At 46.4% G+C, this 21,437-nt stretch overlaps 1 protein-coding gene across 6 annotated transcripts in view; it reads left to right on the top strand.

Annotated features, from left to right (window-relative positions):
• LOC138472139 (cyclin-dependent kinase 11B-like) overlaps nucleotides 1–21,437 on the top strand; it is a 945,042-nt gene that overhangs the window by 686,651 nt on the left and 236,954 nt on the right. For all 6 annotated transcript variants that reach the window (XM_069610151.1, XM_069610152.1, XM_069610149.1 and 3 more), the window contains one exon: nucleotides 2,729–2,834. In XM_069610151.1, the coding sequence (XP_069466252.1) occupies nucleotides 2,729–2,834 (106 nt within the window). The remainder of the gene's footprint in view (nucleotides 1–2,728; nucleotides 2,835–21,437) is intronic.

Genomic DNA, 21,437 nt, shown 5'->3' with positions numbered 1-21,437 from the left:
AGCTAGAGCGCTGAAGTTCTACGTGGACCGCACAAAGTTTTCGGAAGACATCACAGCTGTTTGTGAACTTTGGGACTGTGAATCAAGGGAATGTTCTCTCGAAGACTCCATTTCCAGATGGCTCTCCGGCTGCATCATGCACTGTCACCGGTTGGCAAACCGACCGCTGCCCGGCCGTCCGAGAGCCCATTCGACCAGAGCGATCGCTGCTACCACGGTGTTCCTGTCTGGTGTGCCCCTGCAGGACATCTGCAGGGCTGCGATGTGGAGGTCGACGCACACCTTCACAAGATTCTACAGCGTCGATCGGGACTCCAGGGAGGAGTCCAGGGTCGGCCAAGCAGTGCTGAGCAACCTGTTCGCCTAAGATGAGCCTGGTGAGGAGGTAAGAATTGCTTAAAGTTGAGTTTTGGATGTAATGCTTAATGTTGAGCCTTTGCCACCTCCCGTGGTTGTGCATGTGTGTACTGCTATGTATTCTTTTATTCATGAGCATGTGAATCCATGCCAGACCCCATGCTGGAGAAGGAACAAGTTACTTACCTGTAACTGTTGTTCTCCAGCATGGGTCTGGCATGGATTCACATGCGAACCCTCCCGCCTACCCCTCTGCGGCTCTTCACTTGGTCATACTGCCACTTTACATGCTACCAAATCTGAGGATGGCTGCCAGAGGCGGGGCTTAGGGAGAGGGCAGTCATTGGCTAGGGGCAGTATGACCCAGAGACCAGTGATTGGTTACTACTAAGAAAGACAGATCAGAAACGAAACTGATACTGATTTTTTTCTATACCGAGGATTCCCGGCCTGACGACTGGGAATATTCATGAGCATGTGAATCCATGCCAGACCCATGCTGGAGAACAACAGTTACAGGTAAGTAACTTGTTCCTTATAGAATGCGTGACTTTTGTTTGGGGATAGTTAAAGCAGAAAGTCAGAGGTGAGAAGAGTCTTTCAGGGAGCCAGGACAGTCAATGTCAATTGAGCAAAGTCTAGGGGAGCTCAAGCACTTCTCGAAGGTAAGTAAAAAAAGTCTTTCACAATATTTTAGAAATCTTTGTAGAAAATGAAATTACTGTCGGGCTACAAGCTGGGAGGCTTGTGAGGGGCAAAGCTGCAAGCAACTCTGCAAAAGGCAACAAAGGCACGTCTCAACTAAGAGCTAGCAAGGCTACAAGACAAGAGGCAAGTACCCCTTCGTTTACAGTACCTTAGGTCTGAAGAAATTGGTTCCAGCTGGCTTCTGTTGCAGTTGTAGTATGGCAGATCCTGTTGTTGCTGGGCTTCAGTCGTGGGTACAAGAGGGAGGACGTCTGGGGACTCCTGCACTACGCTTTGAAGGTCGGCGGCAGCAACGGGCAAACTTCATGTCAGCGGCACTTCGAACAAAATGAACAAACCTGGTTTGGCACGCAGAGTAAATCTCAAGAAAGGACCTTTCCAACAAGAAATGGCAAAAAAAGACTCGGGCCATTTTGACGAAACAGGCACCCATAAGTGCTTTACTGCAGCTGCAATTGCAGCCCGCTGTAGAGAAACACAATTGTAGGAAAAAGTAACACTGCCACCAGCTATTAATTGTCGAAAGGGTAACAATAAATTGTTACATGAGAAACTAGACAAAAGGGATACTAAGTAACGCCTCCAGCACCCTATTGTAATTCAAATTGCAGTCAATTTCACTTCACTGCTCTTGGAAACAGTAGTTTATCCAAGAGAAGGTATTTAAACATTTGGAAAATCTAAAAGACTTCCCTGTGCCACTGCACTGAAGGTGCTGTGTGTCACAATGTAAAAAGAAGATGCCTATGGAGTTTGTCAGACTCCAAAACCAAAAGAAACTGTGTTCAAATTAAAGAAAAATACATGAGTGGGTAAAACGGTCTCACTCCAAAATTCCTAAAGTCCAGAAAAAGAGCTGAGGGTCTCTAAGGTAGAAGGGAATTAGCACATTTTTGAGAATTCTCCCTAACCGTACTGCTATTTATTCTTTATTCATGAGCATTTGAAGCCATGCCAGACCCATGTTGGGGAACAAAAGTTACAGGTAAGTAACTTGTTGCTTACTATGTAACCCCCCACAGCACTCCACATAGGGTGGTGTGTGCTGGACACATAAAGTTAAGGTAAGACGGGGATCATTTTACTATTCTTTGGAACAGTAATTCACCCAAGAAAATGTAGTTAAACAGCGGTGGCACTGCACAAACAGTGCTCTGTCACAATGCAAAAAGCAGATGCCTATGGAGTTTACCAGACAGTGTAAAACAAACAAATCCTAGTCAGAAAACAGACATGACAGAGTGAGAAAAAAGCCAGAGTCACTTGGGAGTTAAAATTAAAAAGCCCTGAGTCAGCAAAAGAGCTGGGGGTCTGTAAGGTTAAAGGGAATTGCCACAGAAATGAAAATTATCCCTAACACTGACTACGCCTTTAGTTACTGCGCCCCCTCATGAGTGTTTACCCTGTGCCTCCTCATGAGAGTTTAGCCGTGTTTATTGGCTGATTTCTCTTGCACCTTCAGTACACGAGCAAAGATTAGTTCCCCTGAACTGTACACTGTAGATACTTGATTTTCACTTGCCCCATTGGTCAAAAGTAATTGTTTGGAGGACCTGTGGTTGTATTGTCCTAACAAACTTCCTATATTCTATGTTGTCCGTGCATGTTTGTAAGTATGGAACTAATGTGCTTCATTAACCTAAACGCCTCTATTGCCTTTCAGGAAATAGTGGTTGGCAGCAACATGGATAAAATCTACATTGTAATGAATTATGTGGAGCACGACCTAAAGAGTCTGATGGAGACGATGAAGCAGCCATTTTTACCAGGTATTTTGGGGAGTGTAATTGAAAGTTTTCAATTGTCAGAGCTTCATAAAATTCATAAAGATTAAATCTGTCCATGTGTGCATGATCTCAGAAAACTTGAATAGTGGAACACTTTTTAGAGCAGTCATAGAGGGCCAGTCTGAGCACAACAGGCATTGTAGACCTGCTTGTGGTTTGCCTGAACAAAGGAATGGCCCGAAACAAAATGGCAGAGTGGCTTACTTTGGAGTTGATTGGTCCCACCAACTAAAAGGGAGAAGTTGTCCTTGCAGGGGTGCAAAGTTTGCATGCAGTACCCTTTGATCACCACTACACACAACTAGGACTACAGGTGTAAGCAAAACCAACCTTTGGTATATATCTGCACTACACAGTTTTTGGTAGCGTCGCTGAGCAGCCAGGCTTCTCTCAAGAGGGGAATGTGAGCTGTAAGGATGTTACACAGAGGTCTATAATTACAAGTATTCAAATAGACTCTTATACTCAAGGTTTCTTGGAAAACACGTATTAATATATTTCACAGTCAGTTAAAAAACATTCACTAGAAGGAGGCAATCTCTATCACACAAAAATATACTTTAGTACTTCACAATATCAGGTTCCTGAGGCAACTAAACTACTTTGAAGGAGGAGCAAAATGGCATTCAGAGCATTTGAAATAGGTGCAAAAAAGCATAAGTTAATAAAACGAATATTACAGTTACTCTTAAACAGTGCAAATAGTTTGAGTTCACCAGAGGAGTTGATTCAATGCAATAGGTTACGCCAAAGTCAATGGGCTAAAGTTTTGTATAGGATTAAGCAGTTCTGGAAGTTAAACGGAAAAGTATTTGCCAAAGTTCTCAGAACTAGTTTGTAAAAGAAAGATTCATATGTTGGCTCACAAGCTGACTAGACCTGCAAGTTGCCAAAGTTTAAAGCACTTTCGCAGTAAGAGGCAAGTTCTCTCAGTCGGGTTTTCACAGTACCTTACAATGAAGAAAAAGATGCAGCTGAAGACGCCTGTTCCGTGCAGTTCCTGCAGATCTCTCTGTTCCTGAGCCTCAGTCGTGGGGACAAGAGGGAGGACGTTGGGGGACTCCTGCACTGGCACTGTTCAAAAAGCTGGCAAAGGTAAATCTTCAATTCCGGTAGCTGTAGTCAAGCACACAAACTGGTGTCCTCCTTCCTGGCTATTCGGTTTTCTGCAGCACTCTGAGGAAAAAACAACCACGTCCGAGAATGGTATCCAGGTGGTTTACGAGTTGATTCGTCCCACCAACTCAAAGGGAAAAGTCGTCCTTGAAGGTGATTCAGACCTGCAGCAGGGCTTCACCGGGCAAACCAACGGTCCAGGAGTTGCAGCAGCCGTCCTCTTCCAGCTTGTCTTCGGTTCTTTCGTTCCAGTGGTAGACTCTAGAAGGCCCTTTCCACAAAGAAATGTCGAAAAAAGACCAGGTCCTGTTTAAACAAAGGTGGCTCAGACACCATCTTTAAAAACATGGCTCCTGCGATTTAGCTCAACCGGAAAAAATCATGGTAGTTCGTTGTAAAACCACTGCCACCAGAGAAGGTATTTAAACCTTGGGAAAGCCTGAAAAGGTTTCCCTGTGCCACCGCATTGAGGGTGCTGTGTGACACAAATGAAAAGATGAATATGGAGTTGGTTAGACCCCATAACCAAAGAAAACACCAGAGTAAAACACATTTCAAAAACATGAGAGTAGGGTAAAAAGGGCCACACACTCTCCAGGTAAAACAAATCAAGTCCTCAAAATCCAGCAAAGTTGCTCGAGGTCTCTAAGGTGAAGGGAATTGGCACATTTTTGAGAATTCTCCCCAACAACCTCTTCCTTTATGTGGGTTCTTACATGGTCTGACATTCTGTAACCTCTGCTTTTAACAGGTAAACAGTCACCAGTGATAATTGAATGCTTGCCCCAATGGTTCAAGCATGGTGACAGTGAAAACAGAGGGGCAAACTGATTTGAGAGCGTTGCACTCCTCCTGTTTCAGTGTCGGATCAGAATAGAGATTTACTCCCATCTTTCCATCTAAAGGTTGTCCCCTGAGGTCGTCTGGTAGAGGCTCACTCTCTTCCTCCTCCTGATCAGAGGCTAGAAGCAAAGCTCCCAGGTCTGGTCTAGAGACATAGGCATTTAGGCGGTTGGTGTGAAAGACCCCGGGGGCCTCCTTAGGATTGCCTAAATCCACCAAATAATTGACCTCCACGTTTTCCCACAAGCTTGAAGGATCCAATCCATTTGTCCTGGTCTTGAATAAACTCAACCATGTTGTCCTTCTGGTCATGCCAATACTTCACCAGAGCCTGACCAACTTTCAAGTTTTCTGAATCTTCTGTCATCATGTGTCATTCTCCTTTGGAGACCTAACCTAGTCAGTGACTCTCGCTGGCTTGTGGGAAGGAGAACTCTCCAACCCCTCCTTGATTAGGGCCAATGGACCTCTAACCGGATGACCACAGAGAAGCTCAAATGGACTGAATCCAACCCCTTCCTGCGGCACTTCTCTATAAGCAAAGAGAAGGCATGGCAGTAGAAGGTCCCACTTTCTTCTAAGGGGTTCTTCTAAAGCACCTATCATGTTCTTCATAGTTCTATTGAAACTCTATACCAACCCATTAGTCTGAGGATGGTAGGCTGTTGAGAGCTTGTAGATCACTCCACAGTTTTTCCACATGGCCTGCATGCATTGGGACATAAACTTTGATCCCCTGTCAGAGATCACCTCCTTAGGAAAACCTACTCTGGTAAAAATACCAAGTAGGGCCTTAGCCACGGCCTGAACTGTGGCAGTCCTCATAGGTATTTCTTCAGGATGCCTGGTAGCATAGTCTACGACAACCAATATAAATCGGTTGCCTGAAGATGTTGGAGGGTCTAAGCGACCAACAATGTTGATTCCTACCCTCTCAAAAGTGACTCCCACCACTGGGAGGGGCACCAAAGGTGCCACATTCTTGGCTCCACTCTTGCAAGATGTCTGACAAGTGTGGCAGCTTCTACAGAATTTATTTACATCAGACCCCATCTTGAGCCAGTAGAAATAAAGAGAAATCCTATCCTTGGTGGTCTTAAATCTTAAGTGACTAGCTAAAGGAATCTCATGGGCTAACGGTAGAAACTGATGTCTCACCTCCTGGGGCACTACAAGTCTTCTGTAGTCTCCTGGGGTAGACTCAGTAGGCTCACTGTAGAGGAGGCGATCCTCCCAGTGTAACCTGTGCTTCTCTGGCGCTTGCCCTTCCAGCTGGGAAGCTGCCTGTTGGCAAAGTCCTTCAAGAGTAGGACACTCTTTGACCTCTGCTGAAGTCTGCCCTACAGGGGCCACCTTCTGCCAGTAAAGACTGCAGCTCAGGATGTCTTTAGGATGCAGATCTCCAACGGGGGAAGGTCTTCTTCCAGCTTTGAATCCTCAGTAGCTGACTCAACCTCTCCTGGTTAGATCTCACACTCAGCCTAAGCTGGTGGAGTAGTCACAAATGGGACTTTGGACTGTCCTCTCAGGGATGTCCTGGTGTGATGCACAGGAGTGCTATCTTTCTTGTTTCCTGAGACCTTGGGTTTCCCCTTTCTCTTTCTTCCTGGAAATAGAAGTTGGCTCTTCTTGTGGTCTGGGTGTTATAGGTTCCTCTGTAACAACCCACTGAGAATTTCTTCTTTAACTATCCCTCAACAAGAGTCACACATGCTATAACTTGTGTAGCTGGGAAAGGGTCCATTTCCCTCGCCACCATAGTCTTTGCCATCGCATTCTCTCTCACCATACTGGATCTCATCGTCACCCACCACATCCCCAGCCTCAAAACACCCCACCACCCATACTGTTTACCAGTACACCATTTCACCCTCCTACACCACTATGCAAGAACCCCAAGGTTCACACACAACCAGCTCACACTCTCTACAGAACCCCTCTACCATTTCCAGTAGACGCACCGACTCAGAGCACGCACCCTTACAATAGAACACAAATGCACCCCTCCTCCACCACCTCGCGCAGTCTTCGTGTAGGCTCTCTATTCACTCACAAATACAATCCACACATCAAACACCCTCTCTCTCTCCCAATCACGCATCCAGACCTAGCCAAACACATCACCTCACCAACACTCCCCCCTCCGTCCCCACATCCAGCCTCATCAATACCACCAAAACCACAACCATACAACCACCTCATCTAAAATGTGCTCTCCTCAACATCAGATCACTCACTGCTCACGCCCTAGAAATAAATGATCTCCTAACCAATCACAACATTGACCTACTAGCCACTATGAAACTTAGCTGTATGAAGCATCCGACCCTGCCATCACCCTGGCACTCCCAGAAGGATACACCATCCTTAGAACAGACAGACCAGCTCGCCTAGGAGGAGGAGTAGCTCTCATATTCAGGGAAACCCTCTCCCTCAGATCCATCAGCCACCCTTGGCAAAGCAACTCTGATATTCTCTCTGTGAAGCGCTCCCTGTCCCCTAACTGCACTATCAATGTACATGCGCTATATCGCCTCCCCCTGCCCCCCTTGACCCCCAGACTCCCATCAGACTTTCAGGACCAACATCAAAGGATCCACTAGGACTCACCTTCTTGGAGACTTGAATTTAGGACTCGATGACCCCAAAGACAAAGCTGCTGCCTCCCTTGCCAAAGAATTAAAAGACCTAGGATTCACACACAAAATCTCCACCCCCACACACAACAAAGGCCGCACCCTCGATTGGGTTGCAGACCATAACTGTCTCACCACCATCACCTCTAACACAGCTATACCTTGTACCAACCACAACCTCATTGAATTCACCTTGCCTACCATGTCAAGTTCCAAAAAGCCCACACCTGCACCTCCCACACTAGCTAGAAGCTCTAAAAAAACCCTCATTGGACAATCTATGCCCGTACATGAACACCCCTGCACTTGCCCACCCCTTCTCAGATGATCCCAACACCGTAGCAAAAATCTACAAAGACACACTATCCAATGCCATCAATGCTATCACACTGCTGGAAAAGGAAAAAAAGACTCTTCACTGTAACTCCTGGTTCACAGAGGAATTAGAATCCATGTGCTCTCGTAAGATCGAGGCCTTAAAAAGGTGGCAAACCAACCCCTGTGACAAAACAAAGAACTGCTTCAACCTCTACTATCCAACCAATACAAAGATGCTATCATTAAAGCTAACGCCTTCAACACCCGATCACAAATGCAAACTCGCAATCCAAAGAAATCTTTGCTATATTTAAGGAACTTACCTCTCCCCTAACACACCAGATGAGATCATCAAAGATGAAGCCTGGTGCGCCAGTATCCAGGCCTCCATGCTGAATAAAATCAATCTTCTGCAACAAAAAATGTAAACACCACCACAATGCACTACCCACTTACTCAGTCGTCAATCAGCCACAATCCACTCCTTCTCCCAACAAACCACTCTTCTCCTTCAATGACATCTCCAAACTTGCAGTCATTAACATCCACAACAACCTAAAACCCTCAATGTGTAAGGGAGACTTCTGTCCCCCGAAAACTCATCAAGGACTGCACTGACAGCCTTGCCCCTCTACTAACAGCCTTCATCAATGCCTCTTTCAGAACCGGCATTATCCCTGCAAGCCTCAAAGAGGCGTGGGTTTGCCCACTTCTCAAAAAACCCACACTAGACCCCACCCAACCCAACAACTACCGACCAATAACTACTGTACCTTTCCTCCTCAAGATTTTGGACAAAGCTGCCCACTGCCAAATCCAACAATTCCTTGAAGATAACTCTATCCTCGGAACTAGACAATCTGGTTTCCGCAGAGGACACAGCACTGAAACCGTCTTAGTAGATCTAAAAAACCAAATCGCACAAATCATGGACACATGAAAACCAGCCCTCCTACACTCCTAGATCTCGGCTGTGTTCCATATCGTGGACCAAAAGACTCTCACCTCACCCAATCAGCCAACTTCACCAAAGAAGCAGCGCTCTGGGTCACATCCTTCTTGAAGGGTAGATCCATGAAGGTCTTCTCTAACATTGCCAACGCAGCCCCCACCACCATCCACTGTGGAGTCCCAGAGGGCTCATGCACAGCGCCCACTCTTTACAATCTGTTTACGAAGCCACTCTTCGATAAGCTTGACGCCCTGGGTATTACGTACACCAACTACGCGGACGATACCCAGCTACTCCTACCTTTCTCTGGAGTATACCTCAAAGATGCCGAAGCACTCCACACAATCTTTTCCACCATCTAGGCCTGGATGGTGGCCAATGGCCTCTGCCTCAACGGGGAGAAGACCAAAATTATCATACTACGACTAAAAACGACCCTAGCCAAATTAGCCAAATTAGACAATACTCCAATTCCATCAACCCTGTGTCAACCTCTGTGAAAACCTTAGTTCACATTGACTCTACACCATCTATGACAAAGCAGGTCAGCACCATCTCCTCCGCACACACCACTAAACTCATAAATACAATAAAGCCATACCTTTCCAAAACCAATTGCCTATGTATAGCCAGAGCAACCATCTGTGCCAAACTTGACTATTGTAACGCCCTCCTAGCAGATACAACCGCTAAGAACATAAACCGACTCCAAATCACTCAGAACAATGCGCTAAGAGCAGCACTCAGCATCCCAAAAAGAGACCATATTACCCATGCCAGACAAGAAGCCCATTGGCTCCCAGTACAAGAATGCATCACATTCAAAATCCTCACTCACCCACAAATGCCTCACTCGCACTGCACCTTCATATCTATCGGACACCATAACCAAATCCTCCTCCACATGACCAGTCCGGACTCGCTACGCTAACCAAATTGACACCCCCCCACATACACAAAGCAATAGCTGGAGAGCTAAGATTCCCCTACATAGCCGCCATGTCCTGGAATTCTCTACCTGCCGACATGAGAGCTGAAAACTCGCTCCTTGCATTCCGTAAAAAACAAAAAACCACCCTCTTCACTTAACCCCACTCCTACACATGCAAAAGTCAATGTAACTGTAACTAAGAAGTATTATCTGTAAGTATGTCAAAATGTTGTTAACCAGTGATAATACCATTGTAACTGTTTAACCATTAAAGGGATGGTCCGGAGGAGCCTGAGAAACTTGGAAAGAAAAACCGCAGCGTTTTCCGACACAATAACGTTGTATTTATGTTTGCGGTCGCTTCAAAAGCGACCGCAAACATAAATACGTTTTTAAAGCTGCGGTTTTATTTCTAAGTTTTCCGGGCTCCTCCAGCCCGGAAAACTTAGAAAAAAAACCGCAGCTAGTGCTTATTTTTTGTAAAAAAAAAAATAAATAGCACTTATCGAGATTCAGCTGACGCTTTCCTGCTCTGGTCTCCGGTCCGCGTCCTCCGAGTCCCGGCACTAATGAAGGGAAAGCCACCCAGCGGTAGACTTTGTTTACTACAGCTGGCTGGCTTTTCCTTCATTAGTGCCGCAAAAGCAAAAGCCAGCACAGGAGGGCCTCCATTTCACAAAATGGCTGCGCCCCTGTGCTTGCTTTTTCGAATTTTGAGCTTGAATAGCTCAAAATTTTACACAGGAAGTTTTAAAACAGAGGATGCTAGTATTTTTTTTTATGTGGCCCATCTATTTTTTAAATAAAAATTTTTACTAGACCATCCCTTTAACAATCTCTAACTAAAAAAAAGTCTAACTAGCGCCACAATGCCCTTGTGCTGTTGCGCGCGCAACAAATGCGAATAAATAAAATTACTTTGCATTGGGGGGTTCAAAAGTACTTGCCTGCTTAAGAATATTTGTTAACCATTGTTTTATTACCAAACATTTTCCTTTTGACACCAAACTCAGTATTGCTTTAAATGTGCAAGTGTATTGCTCTAAATGTGCAAGTGATATATCAATGCCCACAGTGTCCTAGTTATTTGTCACCTGAGGTGTGGGAAGTGTCTGTAGGACATCCAAATGGGTATCTACTGATTTATTGAAACTGAGTGTGTGTTTTGAAGTATATTTAAGGGTTACATATTTTGCTCCCTTCTAAAGAAGGCTTATTCAACTGACTTTTAGTTAATAAATAAGTGTTACTCAAGAAACCTTGAGTGTTTATTTGAATACCTGTCACTGTGAATCTCTGTTATAACCTGCACAACAACGTTGTCTTGTGCACCGCGCATATCCACCCTGGGGACTGGTTATGGACATCCACCCTTTACCCATATATCGCGTTATTAACCTTATTGTTCTATCATCAATACATGCTTTTAAAACGCAACCCTATATCATTGCGCCTACACAGCCTGTCCTATACCACTGCCCACACCTGCGCTGAATAAGGTAACAGATCTATCCATACTGTGTCTGTCTTGCTGGCCCCAACGCTGCCTTGCTGGCTGTATTTGCTTGTATTTGTCCACACTGTGATTGCCTAGTATGTATAGGCACTGCCTTGCCGCCTAAACCTGTGCTATGAAAGCTGTATTTGCCCACACTGTATTTGCCCACATTGTGATTGCCTAGTATGCATAGCCGCTGTCTTGCCGCCTAAACCTGTGCTATGAAAGCTGTACCTGCCCACATTGTGATTGCCTAGTATGCATAGTTGCTGAATTGCCGCCTAAACCTGTCCTATGAAAGCTGTACCTGCCCACACTGTATTTGCCCAGTTTGTATAGTCATTGCCTCGCTGCCTGAAACTGCGCTATAAAAATTGCACTTGCCTATATTATGCCTGCCTCGTTGGCGCAGCAACCTTTTTGCCATCCTGAGACAACCGCATATAGCGAACTGTGGTCTCCCTTGCTTCCATGCTCATGAAAGCATGTCACCAAGCCCTCTCTAGCCTACTCAGTTGCCTGGCTAATTTAAACTTGCTTATACTACCATTCACCATGACTAGTCAACCTCCCCAGTCGCTCATGTACCCCTACACCCACCCTAAGGTGCCTACAGTTTGCTTATCACAATCATCTAACCTGCCACCATCTTTCTCCATACCACCATGCAGCTTGCTACCTCCTTACCTAGGTTACGCATCTGTATTGCCCCAAAAGATAACGTTATCAGGCCCCAACATCAAACCTATAGATCGGCATATGCTTAAAGCCCTTCCATTCAACAACACATGCACCATTGACTACCCTGTCACCACCAATAGCCTACTTTACCAAACACACCAACCTAATATATCCGGTACTCAGCCATGCTCTACCCTCCTCAGAAATTACAGATTAAGTACGAGATTAGCACAACAACGATCCACTTGTATCGCCAAGGGCACTAATTCAACAACCATCACAACTACCCCATCAGCGCCTAATACTTCTAAAACTAGACCAAGTCGCCCCAACGGAAAACAAAACAACTTTGTATCGCCCTTAAAAGCTGCCCTCATAAATGCCAGATCACTACAGGCACACGCCCTAGACATCGCAGACCTCATTACATCACATGACCTTGATTTCATTGCTATTACAGAAACCTGGCTGCACACAGCCTCGGGCCCCTCGCTTGCCCTTGCTATTCCGGAAAATTATTTGATTTTATCTGGGGAGATAGAGATGCTATCAGCTCCAAAGGAGGAGGTATAGCATTTATACACAAGACATCTTTAGGCTTGAAAAAGATCACCAATCACCCATTGCCCTCAGCAGAACTCCTATCTGCCAAACTATCTACATCACCCACCACCACCACCATCCGCTTGTGCCTTGTTTATCGCCCACCCGGTCCAGCCAGCACCTTTGAAAACGATATTGCACAGCTACGCTCCGCAAATCCTAAAAACAAATCACAAGTTATCATCCTGGGGGATTTTAACTTGGGTCTACACAACCACAAGGACCAGAAAGCCTGCACCCTTAAGGACACTGACACAACTCTGGTTCTCTCACCGCACCTACCCACAACAAAGGCCGAATCCTAGATTGGATTGCTGACCTGAACTGCAATATTGATACTCTGACCAACTCCCCCGGCGCTTGGACCGGCCACCATCAGGTTCAACATCACAGGAACTGCATCCCCCACGCCCTAACCTCTCCAAGCACCAGCCATGATGACTAGGAACAAACGTAAGTTTACACTAGACAAACCCATCCCATTACTGCAGCCACTTATCAACCCCACCACGACCACCAATTACCCTACAGCCCGAGTTGATTTATGTAATCACACCATCCTTAAGGCAATCAACACATTAGCGCCCATGAAACTTCGCATAGCCAAACCACGTACCCACCTCAACACTTCGTATACCCCTCATCTTAAGGTATTCAGAAAAACGAAAAGATCGCCCTATGGAAGAACAATCCCTCTTCCGGAAGCAAAGCTAACTTTGCAGCAGCCTCCCTCAACTACAAAATAGACACAATCCAAGCTAAAAAAAGATAGCTACAATGACTGTATCTGCAAAGCTGAGTCCAATACGAAAGAACTCTTTAACATCCTGAAGGAGCTAGAATCTCCAGCCCCACCCCCTGACACGTGTATCAAAGACACCCAATGGTGCACCAATATACAGAAGGCTCTCCAAGACAAAATCACCATCTTACAAAATAAAATGGCAATGAAGAAGTCCCTTATTCCGAATACTGATTCCACTCAGAAACCTAACCCAACATTCAATAATGTACAGCCTCAATTCAACTTCTCACCACTTTCCATCAAAGAGGTTGCAACTATTATCTCGTATCTCAAACCATCTAATTGCCAGGATGATGTGAAAGTGAACCCCAATTTATAGGGGACCCATAATCACCCTAAACCAGAGTAAAATACACCCCTGTAGGGAATTAAAAGCCATGCAGGTGATAGCAAGACTTTAATCTTTACAGATCATGAGGATTAGGGAAATGACAGAGGACTCTGCCATTCCATTCCAGGCCAGCATTCTGTCGTCGTCCTTCACGGACTCTCAGGTCCTGAATACTAGTACTGTGCCTGGGGTTTAAATACTCTTGGTCACTGGATACCAGCAGAGTTCCTCCTCTTTCTTGCCATACAAAGGATGCTGCAGTGTTTCCAGTGTTGCATGGCCAGGTTCCCTACTTAACATAATGCTGTATTAGCAGGAATACTTTGTCGCTCTTGTTTAGCATAATTTACTATGTTATAAACATTCATACATAAACACATCTCCCCGCCATTATCTCAGCACTTACGCCATAAAACTATATATTATCTGGTTCAGTATTTCTCATAAAAACACTTGTTCTTCTAGTACTGTCATGCTGAATCTTAGTCTCCATTGGCATGTGATTGACAGGAACAGTTGCTCAACTACTTTGTGCACTCCAGCCTGCCTAGTCTATATTTAGCACAGCCTGACTTTTTCCGTGTGCTATGAGCAAAGCTAATTTACAATGTACAACAGTTTTACAAATATATATATTTCTGATGTTTGTTAATCTGCTTAGAATCACATGCTGTGCATAGGTCCGACATCCAATGGTCACTGCGGAGTATTGCATTTTGTTTTTCGTAGTCGAAAAGGGGACGTCGACAAGGCGTGTCTGTAACACTATCCCTATAGTGACGTGCGTTGTACCCATAATCCCTCACGCGTCGAGGTCCCTCAGATTGTTTTTTTCTGCCCAGCTTCTGGTCGCCTTACGCGGAGCTCCTAGAGAGACATTGCAAATACTTACTATCGGACCTCGGTCCTTAATTATACTTATTATATTGTTAAAGATCCCTCCCCTCGACGTTAGCTGTGAAGCTGTTTCTCCGCCGAGCAAGTTTTCGACGGAGGGGAAGAGACGGAGGAGATCCTTCGGCGCTGCCGAACACGTGGCCTGGCCTCGCCGGCCAACATACAGTAGGGAGAGTGGGAGTTCGAACTTTTATCTTCTCTTTGAGAATGTCTTTCTTTCTCTCCTATCTTTCCCTTGGGGTTGTTATCACCAGTTATTATTGCCTCAGCTATGGATAGGACACCTTTTAAGTTTTGCCCACGCTGTATGGGCAAATACACTTGGAAGGACAAACACAAGCTCTGTAATCGTTGCTTGCCCCTCGATCATAAGGAGGACAGCTGTGCGGCCTGTAAGCTCTTGAAACCAAGAACTCTTAAAGAACGCAAGGTTAAGAGGTGGGCGGACTACGCTATGTCGAAGTCAGTTTCCTCACCCGCCGCCGCTGTTACAGAAAGTGACGAGGAGGGTGATAACTCGACGTCCGTTACGGAAGTCATTAACCCCCAGAAGGAGCGCTCGCGCTCCTCGACGTCCGTCCCCGGCCCCTACGGGCTCGGCTCACGCCCTGCTCATGGGGATGAACACCCCAGCGACAGGGACGCACACAGACCCCATAGGCCTAAGCACACAACCCACGGCTCTTCTTCGTCGAAGACGAAGGATCCATCAGCGCCGAAGGGGACGCAGGGCACTCCGGCATCTACCTCAGACCGTAAGGGTCTCAAGCCCCACCCGCAACCAGCGATTGGGCTTTCATCAAACACGGGCGCTACCCCAAAATCATCCGACGTAACGCTCCATAGAGCGGCCGTCGAGGAACAACGCGTAACGCAGGCAACGTCGACACCAGAGTCCTCTACTGACAAACTCGTTGTCGAGAGCCTGGCGAGAATTGTTTCCGAAGACACACGTAAGCGGACGACGAAACAAACGTTGAATACCGCACAAAAAGCTATAGAAATGCCAAAAAAGCATAAGAGTAGCCAGGAACTGCCCCTTTCATCTAAGGGCACTTCGGAACTACCGGAGGGCTTTTCAGATGGCGACAGAAACCTTTCTTCGACGTTGTGGGAGCGTTCTAAGCGTTTTGAAGGTGAAAACACTGATTTCCCCCCTCTAGACTATTCAGGGGTCCCCCATGAGACCCTTGAAAGACTCCATTCTTGTATGGAGAAAATGGAGAGGTTTTTGGGAAACCAAAACCCACCCACACCCAAAAGACTAAGAGTGGCCCCAGGATGACCCTAGGGTCAGAATTCCTAGGCTGTTCCCCCTTCTACAGACGTATATGACCTCACGGAAGAGGAGCAATACCTCCAGGAAGATGATGAGTGTTTGGGTGGAGAGGAAGAGCATGAGGAAGAGGGGTTTGAAGAAGATCCTTACACTAGTACAGGAGCTTTCGAAGAAGATACAGCTACCTCGCAGCCTTGGCAATCCCCATCAGTGCACTCAGACCCTCATGTCTTTCACCCTTCTCCTCCCAAGGATTCACCTATTGGAAACACCTCTCCCATAGATGACCAACCTTCACTTAATGCACTATTGCGCAAGGCAGCAGCGCATTTTGAAATAGACACAGGGGAGACTCTTCCTGACATAGACTTTGTAGAGAAAGCTATTAAAGAAAAAGCCCCTGTTAGTCAGTCTATTCCGCTCCTGGCTTCTATAAAGAGAAGAATAACTCCTTCCCAATCCTGCCTTAGTCAGAGGGGTCAACCCTCGGATAGAAAAGCTCTTCAACCCTTCGCCCTCTGACCCGTTGTACATCAGAGGCCATTCTATTCTGGACTCCCTCGTAGTTACTAATACAAGGAAAAGAGCAGGGGTACCACTATCCACTAGTGAGGCACCACCTGACAAAGAGGGCAAAAAGCTCTACGCACTTGGGAAGAGAATCACGACGTCCGCCGCCTTTTCAACTAGGATTGCAAATAACAATTCCCTACTAGCTAGCTACGCAGATGCACAGTGGAGCAAGCTGCGCAGCGAAGCAGAGGACGCACCAGAACCCCTGCGTTCACGCCTGTTAGCTACAATCTCAGAAGGAACTCTTGTAAACCAGGGCATCGTAAAGAACTCCTTAGATGCCGCAGAGACGGCTGGCCGTTCCCTGGTTCAGGGAACACTTCTCAAACGCCATGTCTGGCTGCGCAATTCGGGATTTAAGCCGGAAACCCAGGCTTCCCTGATAAATAAGCCCATAGAAGAAACACATCTGTTTGGGAAAGCAGTTGATGAGGCCCTAGAACATGCGAAGAAAGAGTTTGATACCATCAAAACTCTTGACCAAATTTCTAGGTCCCCTAACAGACGCGGCTATGGCAATAGACGCTTCTTTCGTGGCCAACGCCAGCAGCAAAACCAACAGCAATTTTACTCTGCTACCAACTGGCCCTCTAACCAGGGTAACAACACCCAGTTCAGTCAAAGAGGCCAACGCCGTGGCAGGGGAAGAGGTCGCGGCTCCAGCCCCAAAGGTTCCACGCCCAATACCAACAAATGACCCGAAGATTCGGGTCCCCTCCCATGCATCACCAGTCGGGGGCCGGCTAACATCGTTCCTTTCAGCATGGGAGGGAATATCGTCAGACCGCTGGGTATTATCCACCATAGCCCACGGATACTGCATCGAATTCAACGGTTCCCCGAAGTACAGACCCCCACGGAACCGACGCATGACACCGGAACACCTCACCATTCTTCTACAAGAAGTAGAAGAGCTACTGAAAAAAGAAGCTATAGAGGCTGTCCCCCTATCTCAGGTAACAGAAGGTATTTATTCAGTGTACTTCCTTGTACCCAAAAAGGACTTAACCATGCGCCCTGTATTAGATCTGCGCCCAGCGAACAAGTTTGTCAAACCCCAAAAGTTTCGTATGGTGACCTTGCAGGAAGTAATCCCACTGTTATCACAGGGGGATTACATGACGACACTGGACATGAAAGATGCATACTTTCATATTTTAATGTTGCCAGCGCACAGAAAATACCTCAGGTTCAAGATAGAGAACAAACACTACCAGTTCAGAGTACTACCCTTCGGGATAGCATCTGCACCAAGGGTATTCACGAAAGTACTGGCATGGCAGCGGCCCACCTGCGCAGATTATCCATCCCGGTATACCTTTACCTCGACGACTGGCTCATAACAGGGGATTCTTACGAAACATGCTTCTCCAATACCCAAAAGACTGTAGACCTTTTGTTCCAACTGGGCTTCTCATCAACGAAAAGAAGTCCAGCTTAGACCCCAGCCAAATCAAACAATTCCTAGGGGCTCTAATTCGAACAAAGGACGGCCTCGTCTTCCCCTCCAACGAGAGGGTCCAAAACATGCTGTTTCAGATCCCCCATTATGTGGCAGGTCGAGAGATGACGGTACGCAAAGCAATGCGCTTGCTAGGAATGATGGCGTCATGTATTTATTTGGTACCTCACGCGCGCCTGCGCATGCGCCCAATGCAAGAGTGGCTCAACAGCCAGTGGTGTCAGGCCAGCGGACAATGGGACGATCTAGTGGTGGTCTCGCAGGCCTTGGTTCTCTCGCTACGGTGGTGGACAAAAGAAAACCTGTTATTAGGGAAAACCTTTGCCACACCCGCAGTGGAAGCCACTCTAACCACAGACGCATCCCTTACAGGATGGGGGGCCTCACCTATCCCATCACACTGCTCACGGAGCGTGGACTCCGAGCTTAGCATCCAAGCATATAAATCTGCTGGAACTACTAGCTGTGTTCAAAGCACTGAAAGCCTTTCAGGAACACCTACAAGGAAAGACAGTGATGGTCCTCACAGACAGCACCACAGCCATGTACTACCTCAACAAGCAAGGGGGCACTCACTCTCCAGGACTGTCCAAGCTGTCCCAGAACATCTGGAAGTGGGCTCTCAAACACAACATGTTCCTACTATCACAACATGTACCAGGGGAACTCAATCTGCTAGCAGACGAACTCAGCAGAGACTTCCCCCTGCCCGTAGAGTACGAATGGCGGTTACAAGAAGACATCGTCTTCGACGTCTTCACACAGTGGGGTTTCCCAGAAATAGACCTGTTCGCAACTCTGGAAAACTCTCAATGCCAAGATTACGCCTCCAGGTACCCCCAGAACCAGTCCAAGGGGAACGGTCTATCGATTCCATGGTCAGGGAAATTTGTTTACGCTTTTCCCCCGACTCCCCTTCTCAACAAGATAGTGCACAAGATGCACCAGGAACAAGTTACCATGATACTGGTGGCCCCTATGTGGGCCCGACAGCCATGGTTCGCTCACCTGATGGAGATGTCTCTATCTCCTTCAGTGAAACTGCCCTGCCCGTACAACATGCTGTCACAAGACGGGCAGGACACTGCACCCATGCCCTCAGACCATGAACTTAGCAGCCTGGCTCCTGAGGTCATAGAATTTGGACATTTACAACTTCCACAGAGGTGCATGGACATCCTCAGAGAGGCCAGAACGCCTAACACTCGTCACTGCTATTCTAGCAAATGGAAAAGATTTGTCATCTGGTGTAGAGGGAAGAGTATCAACCCCGTTGACTGCTCTCCCACACAAATTATTCTGTACCTGACCCATTTACTGGACTCGGGTCTAGTATTCAATTCTATTAAAGTACACCTGGCAGCGCTTTCTGCTTACACCACTTCACAACTCAAAGTATCGTGGTGGAAGATCCCAGTAATCAAAGCCTTCATGGAAGGGGTAAAGAGAATACACCCTCCAATAGCAAACCCATCTCCCGGCTGGGATCTAAATGTGGTACTCACCAGGCTCATGGGGTCACCCTTTGAACCCATGCACAAGGCAACTCTTACAGATCTCGCTCTTAAGACTGCTTTCCTAATAGCTATTACCTCCATTAGGAGAGTAAGTGAACTACAGGCCCTTTCGGTTTTAGACCCCTTTGTAACAGTTCACAAGGATAAAGTGGTTCTACGCACACACCCAAGGTTCGCACCGAAATTCATCTCCAAATTCCATGTCAACCAGTCTATAGAACTACCAACGTTCTTTCAAAATCCTTCAAATCTAGGAGAAAAAAGCCTGCATACACTTGATGTGCGCAGAGCTGTCATGTTTTACATGGAAAGAACTAGTCCACTGAGAAAGACTAATCAGTTCTTTGTCTCGGTGGCAGCAGGAAGAGAAGGAGATGCAGTTTCAAAATCCACTATATCTAGATGGATTGTACAATGCATCACTCTCTGTTACACTCTTGCTAAGAGAGAACTACCCTTCAAGCCAAGAGCACACTACTCGAGGCACTGGGGCATCCATAGCATTCATTGCAAATGTTCCCCTTGAGTCCATCTGCAAAGCGGCAACCTGGAGTTCTGTACACACCTTTAAAAAACACTACTGTCTAGATGCCCACTCTAGATCTGATTCCCAGGTGGGACAAGCAGTATTAAGACATCTTTTCTCTACTGTTCCTTCTCACAACCCACCTACAACTCCGGGTACTGCTCGCTAGTCTATGCACAGCATGTGATTCTAAGCAGATTAACAAACATCAGAAGACAATGCATTACTTACCGTAAAAGCATTTCTGATGGTTGTATCTGCTTAGATTCACATGCGCCCACCCTTCCTCCCCGCTCGGATGGAAGGAACATAGACATCCTTTTCTATATCTCTCTTTTCTGTACTCTCACGTCTAGAAGGCTCCTTCCGGGCAGAAAAATACAAACAGAGGGACCTCGACGCGTGAGGGATTATGGGTACAACGCACGTCACTATAGGGATAGTGTTACAGACACGCCTTGTCCACTTCCATTTTTCGATTACGAAAAACAAAATGCAATACTCCGCAGTGACCACTGGATGTCGGACCTATGCACAGCATGTGAATCTAAGCAGATACAACCATCAGAAATGCTTTTACGGTAAGTAATGCATTGTCATCCATCTGCATAGTTGTTTGCACTTAGATTTCAATCCTAGCAATCTTTATTTAGTGTCCCTCCTCCCCCCTGGACTCTTGTAGTGCTTAGAAAACCGTTAACAGAAGCTTTGCCTAATTCCAAAATTTCCAAGCGCTTTTGAAATTAAGGAAAGCACTAAACTCCTTCCCAACATTCCCCCATTTTGTTACTTCTACAGTAACACTCATCCCCACCCGACATATCTACAACCCCAGAAATATTAATTTGATTTTTGGTGTTTATTGTATGGCAAGGTGTTTTAGATCCCTCAATTGATACCATCATCTTTGCACTATAAGTGACTATAGGAACACCTCATCGAAGACCCCATTGGCACGTGTAGAAGAGAGCCAAGAAGAACATGATCACAGGAACCTATATTTTTACTGCTGCCCCCAGCCATGACAGTACCCAATCAAAGGCAAGCGATAGCCAATCTGTGTTCTGAACGCCACCTTCTTTTTTCATTTAAACACCTAGATTGTGCACCACCTTGATGACGTGGGATAGTGACCCATTCTCGGCATCATCTGGGGGTAGAAAAGAGCAGCAGCTGCTTGTACCCCAGGAGCCAAAAAAGAAAGTCTCTGCTGAGCTAAAAAGTCAATACTTGTCAGGTATTCCTCTGAGCAGTTTGAGCTTTTCTTTCTTCCCCGCCTTTGAAATCGTCCTTTTTCTGGCAGCATACCAAATTCTTGTGTGATCTGCAAGCTTCCTTCTGTTTCTTTTAAGTGCTAGAGTGGCTGTTGGCACCTCGACAGGCATTTCTTCTCCATTCACATGTCCTTCCAGGATTACTACTAGCACTGAGTGCAGGGTGGCCAGTGAACACTTGCCCCTCCAAGATGGTAGGAGTTGCAAGTAGGCTTGTTGGCCACAAACCCAGTAGTAATCCTTCACTGCTGCTGTACCTTTTGTCATACCATGTATCACAAGAGTGTGGTTGCATTGTGTGTTTGCGCTACCAGGAACTGTCCCTTCATTGCTAAAATAATAT

Source organism: Ambystoma mexicanum, chromosome 8, assembly GCF_040938575.1.
Source record: "Ambystoma mexicanum isolate Mex_15411 chromosome 8, UKY_AmexF1_1, whole genome shotgun sequence".
Classification (NCBI taxonomy): Eukaryota; Metazoa; Chordata; class Amphibia; order Caudata; family Ambystomatidae; genus Ambystoma; species Ambystoma mexicanum.
Note: the sequence above shows the minus strand (reverse complement) of the source record. Positions and strands in the feature narration are given on the sequence as shown.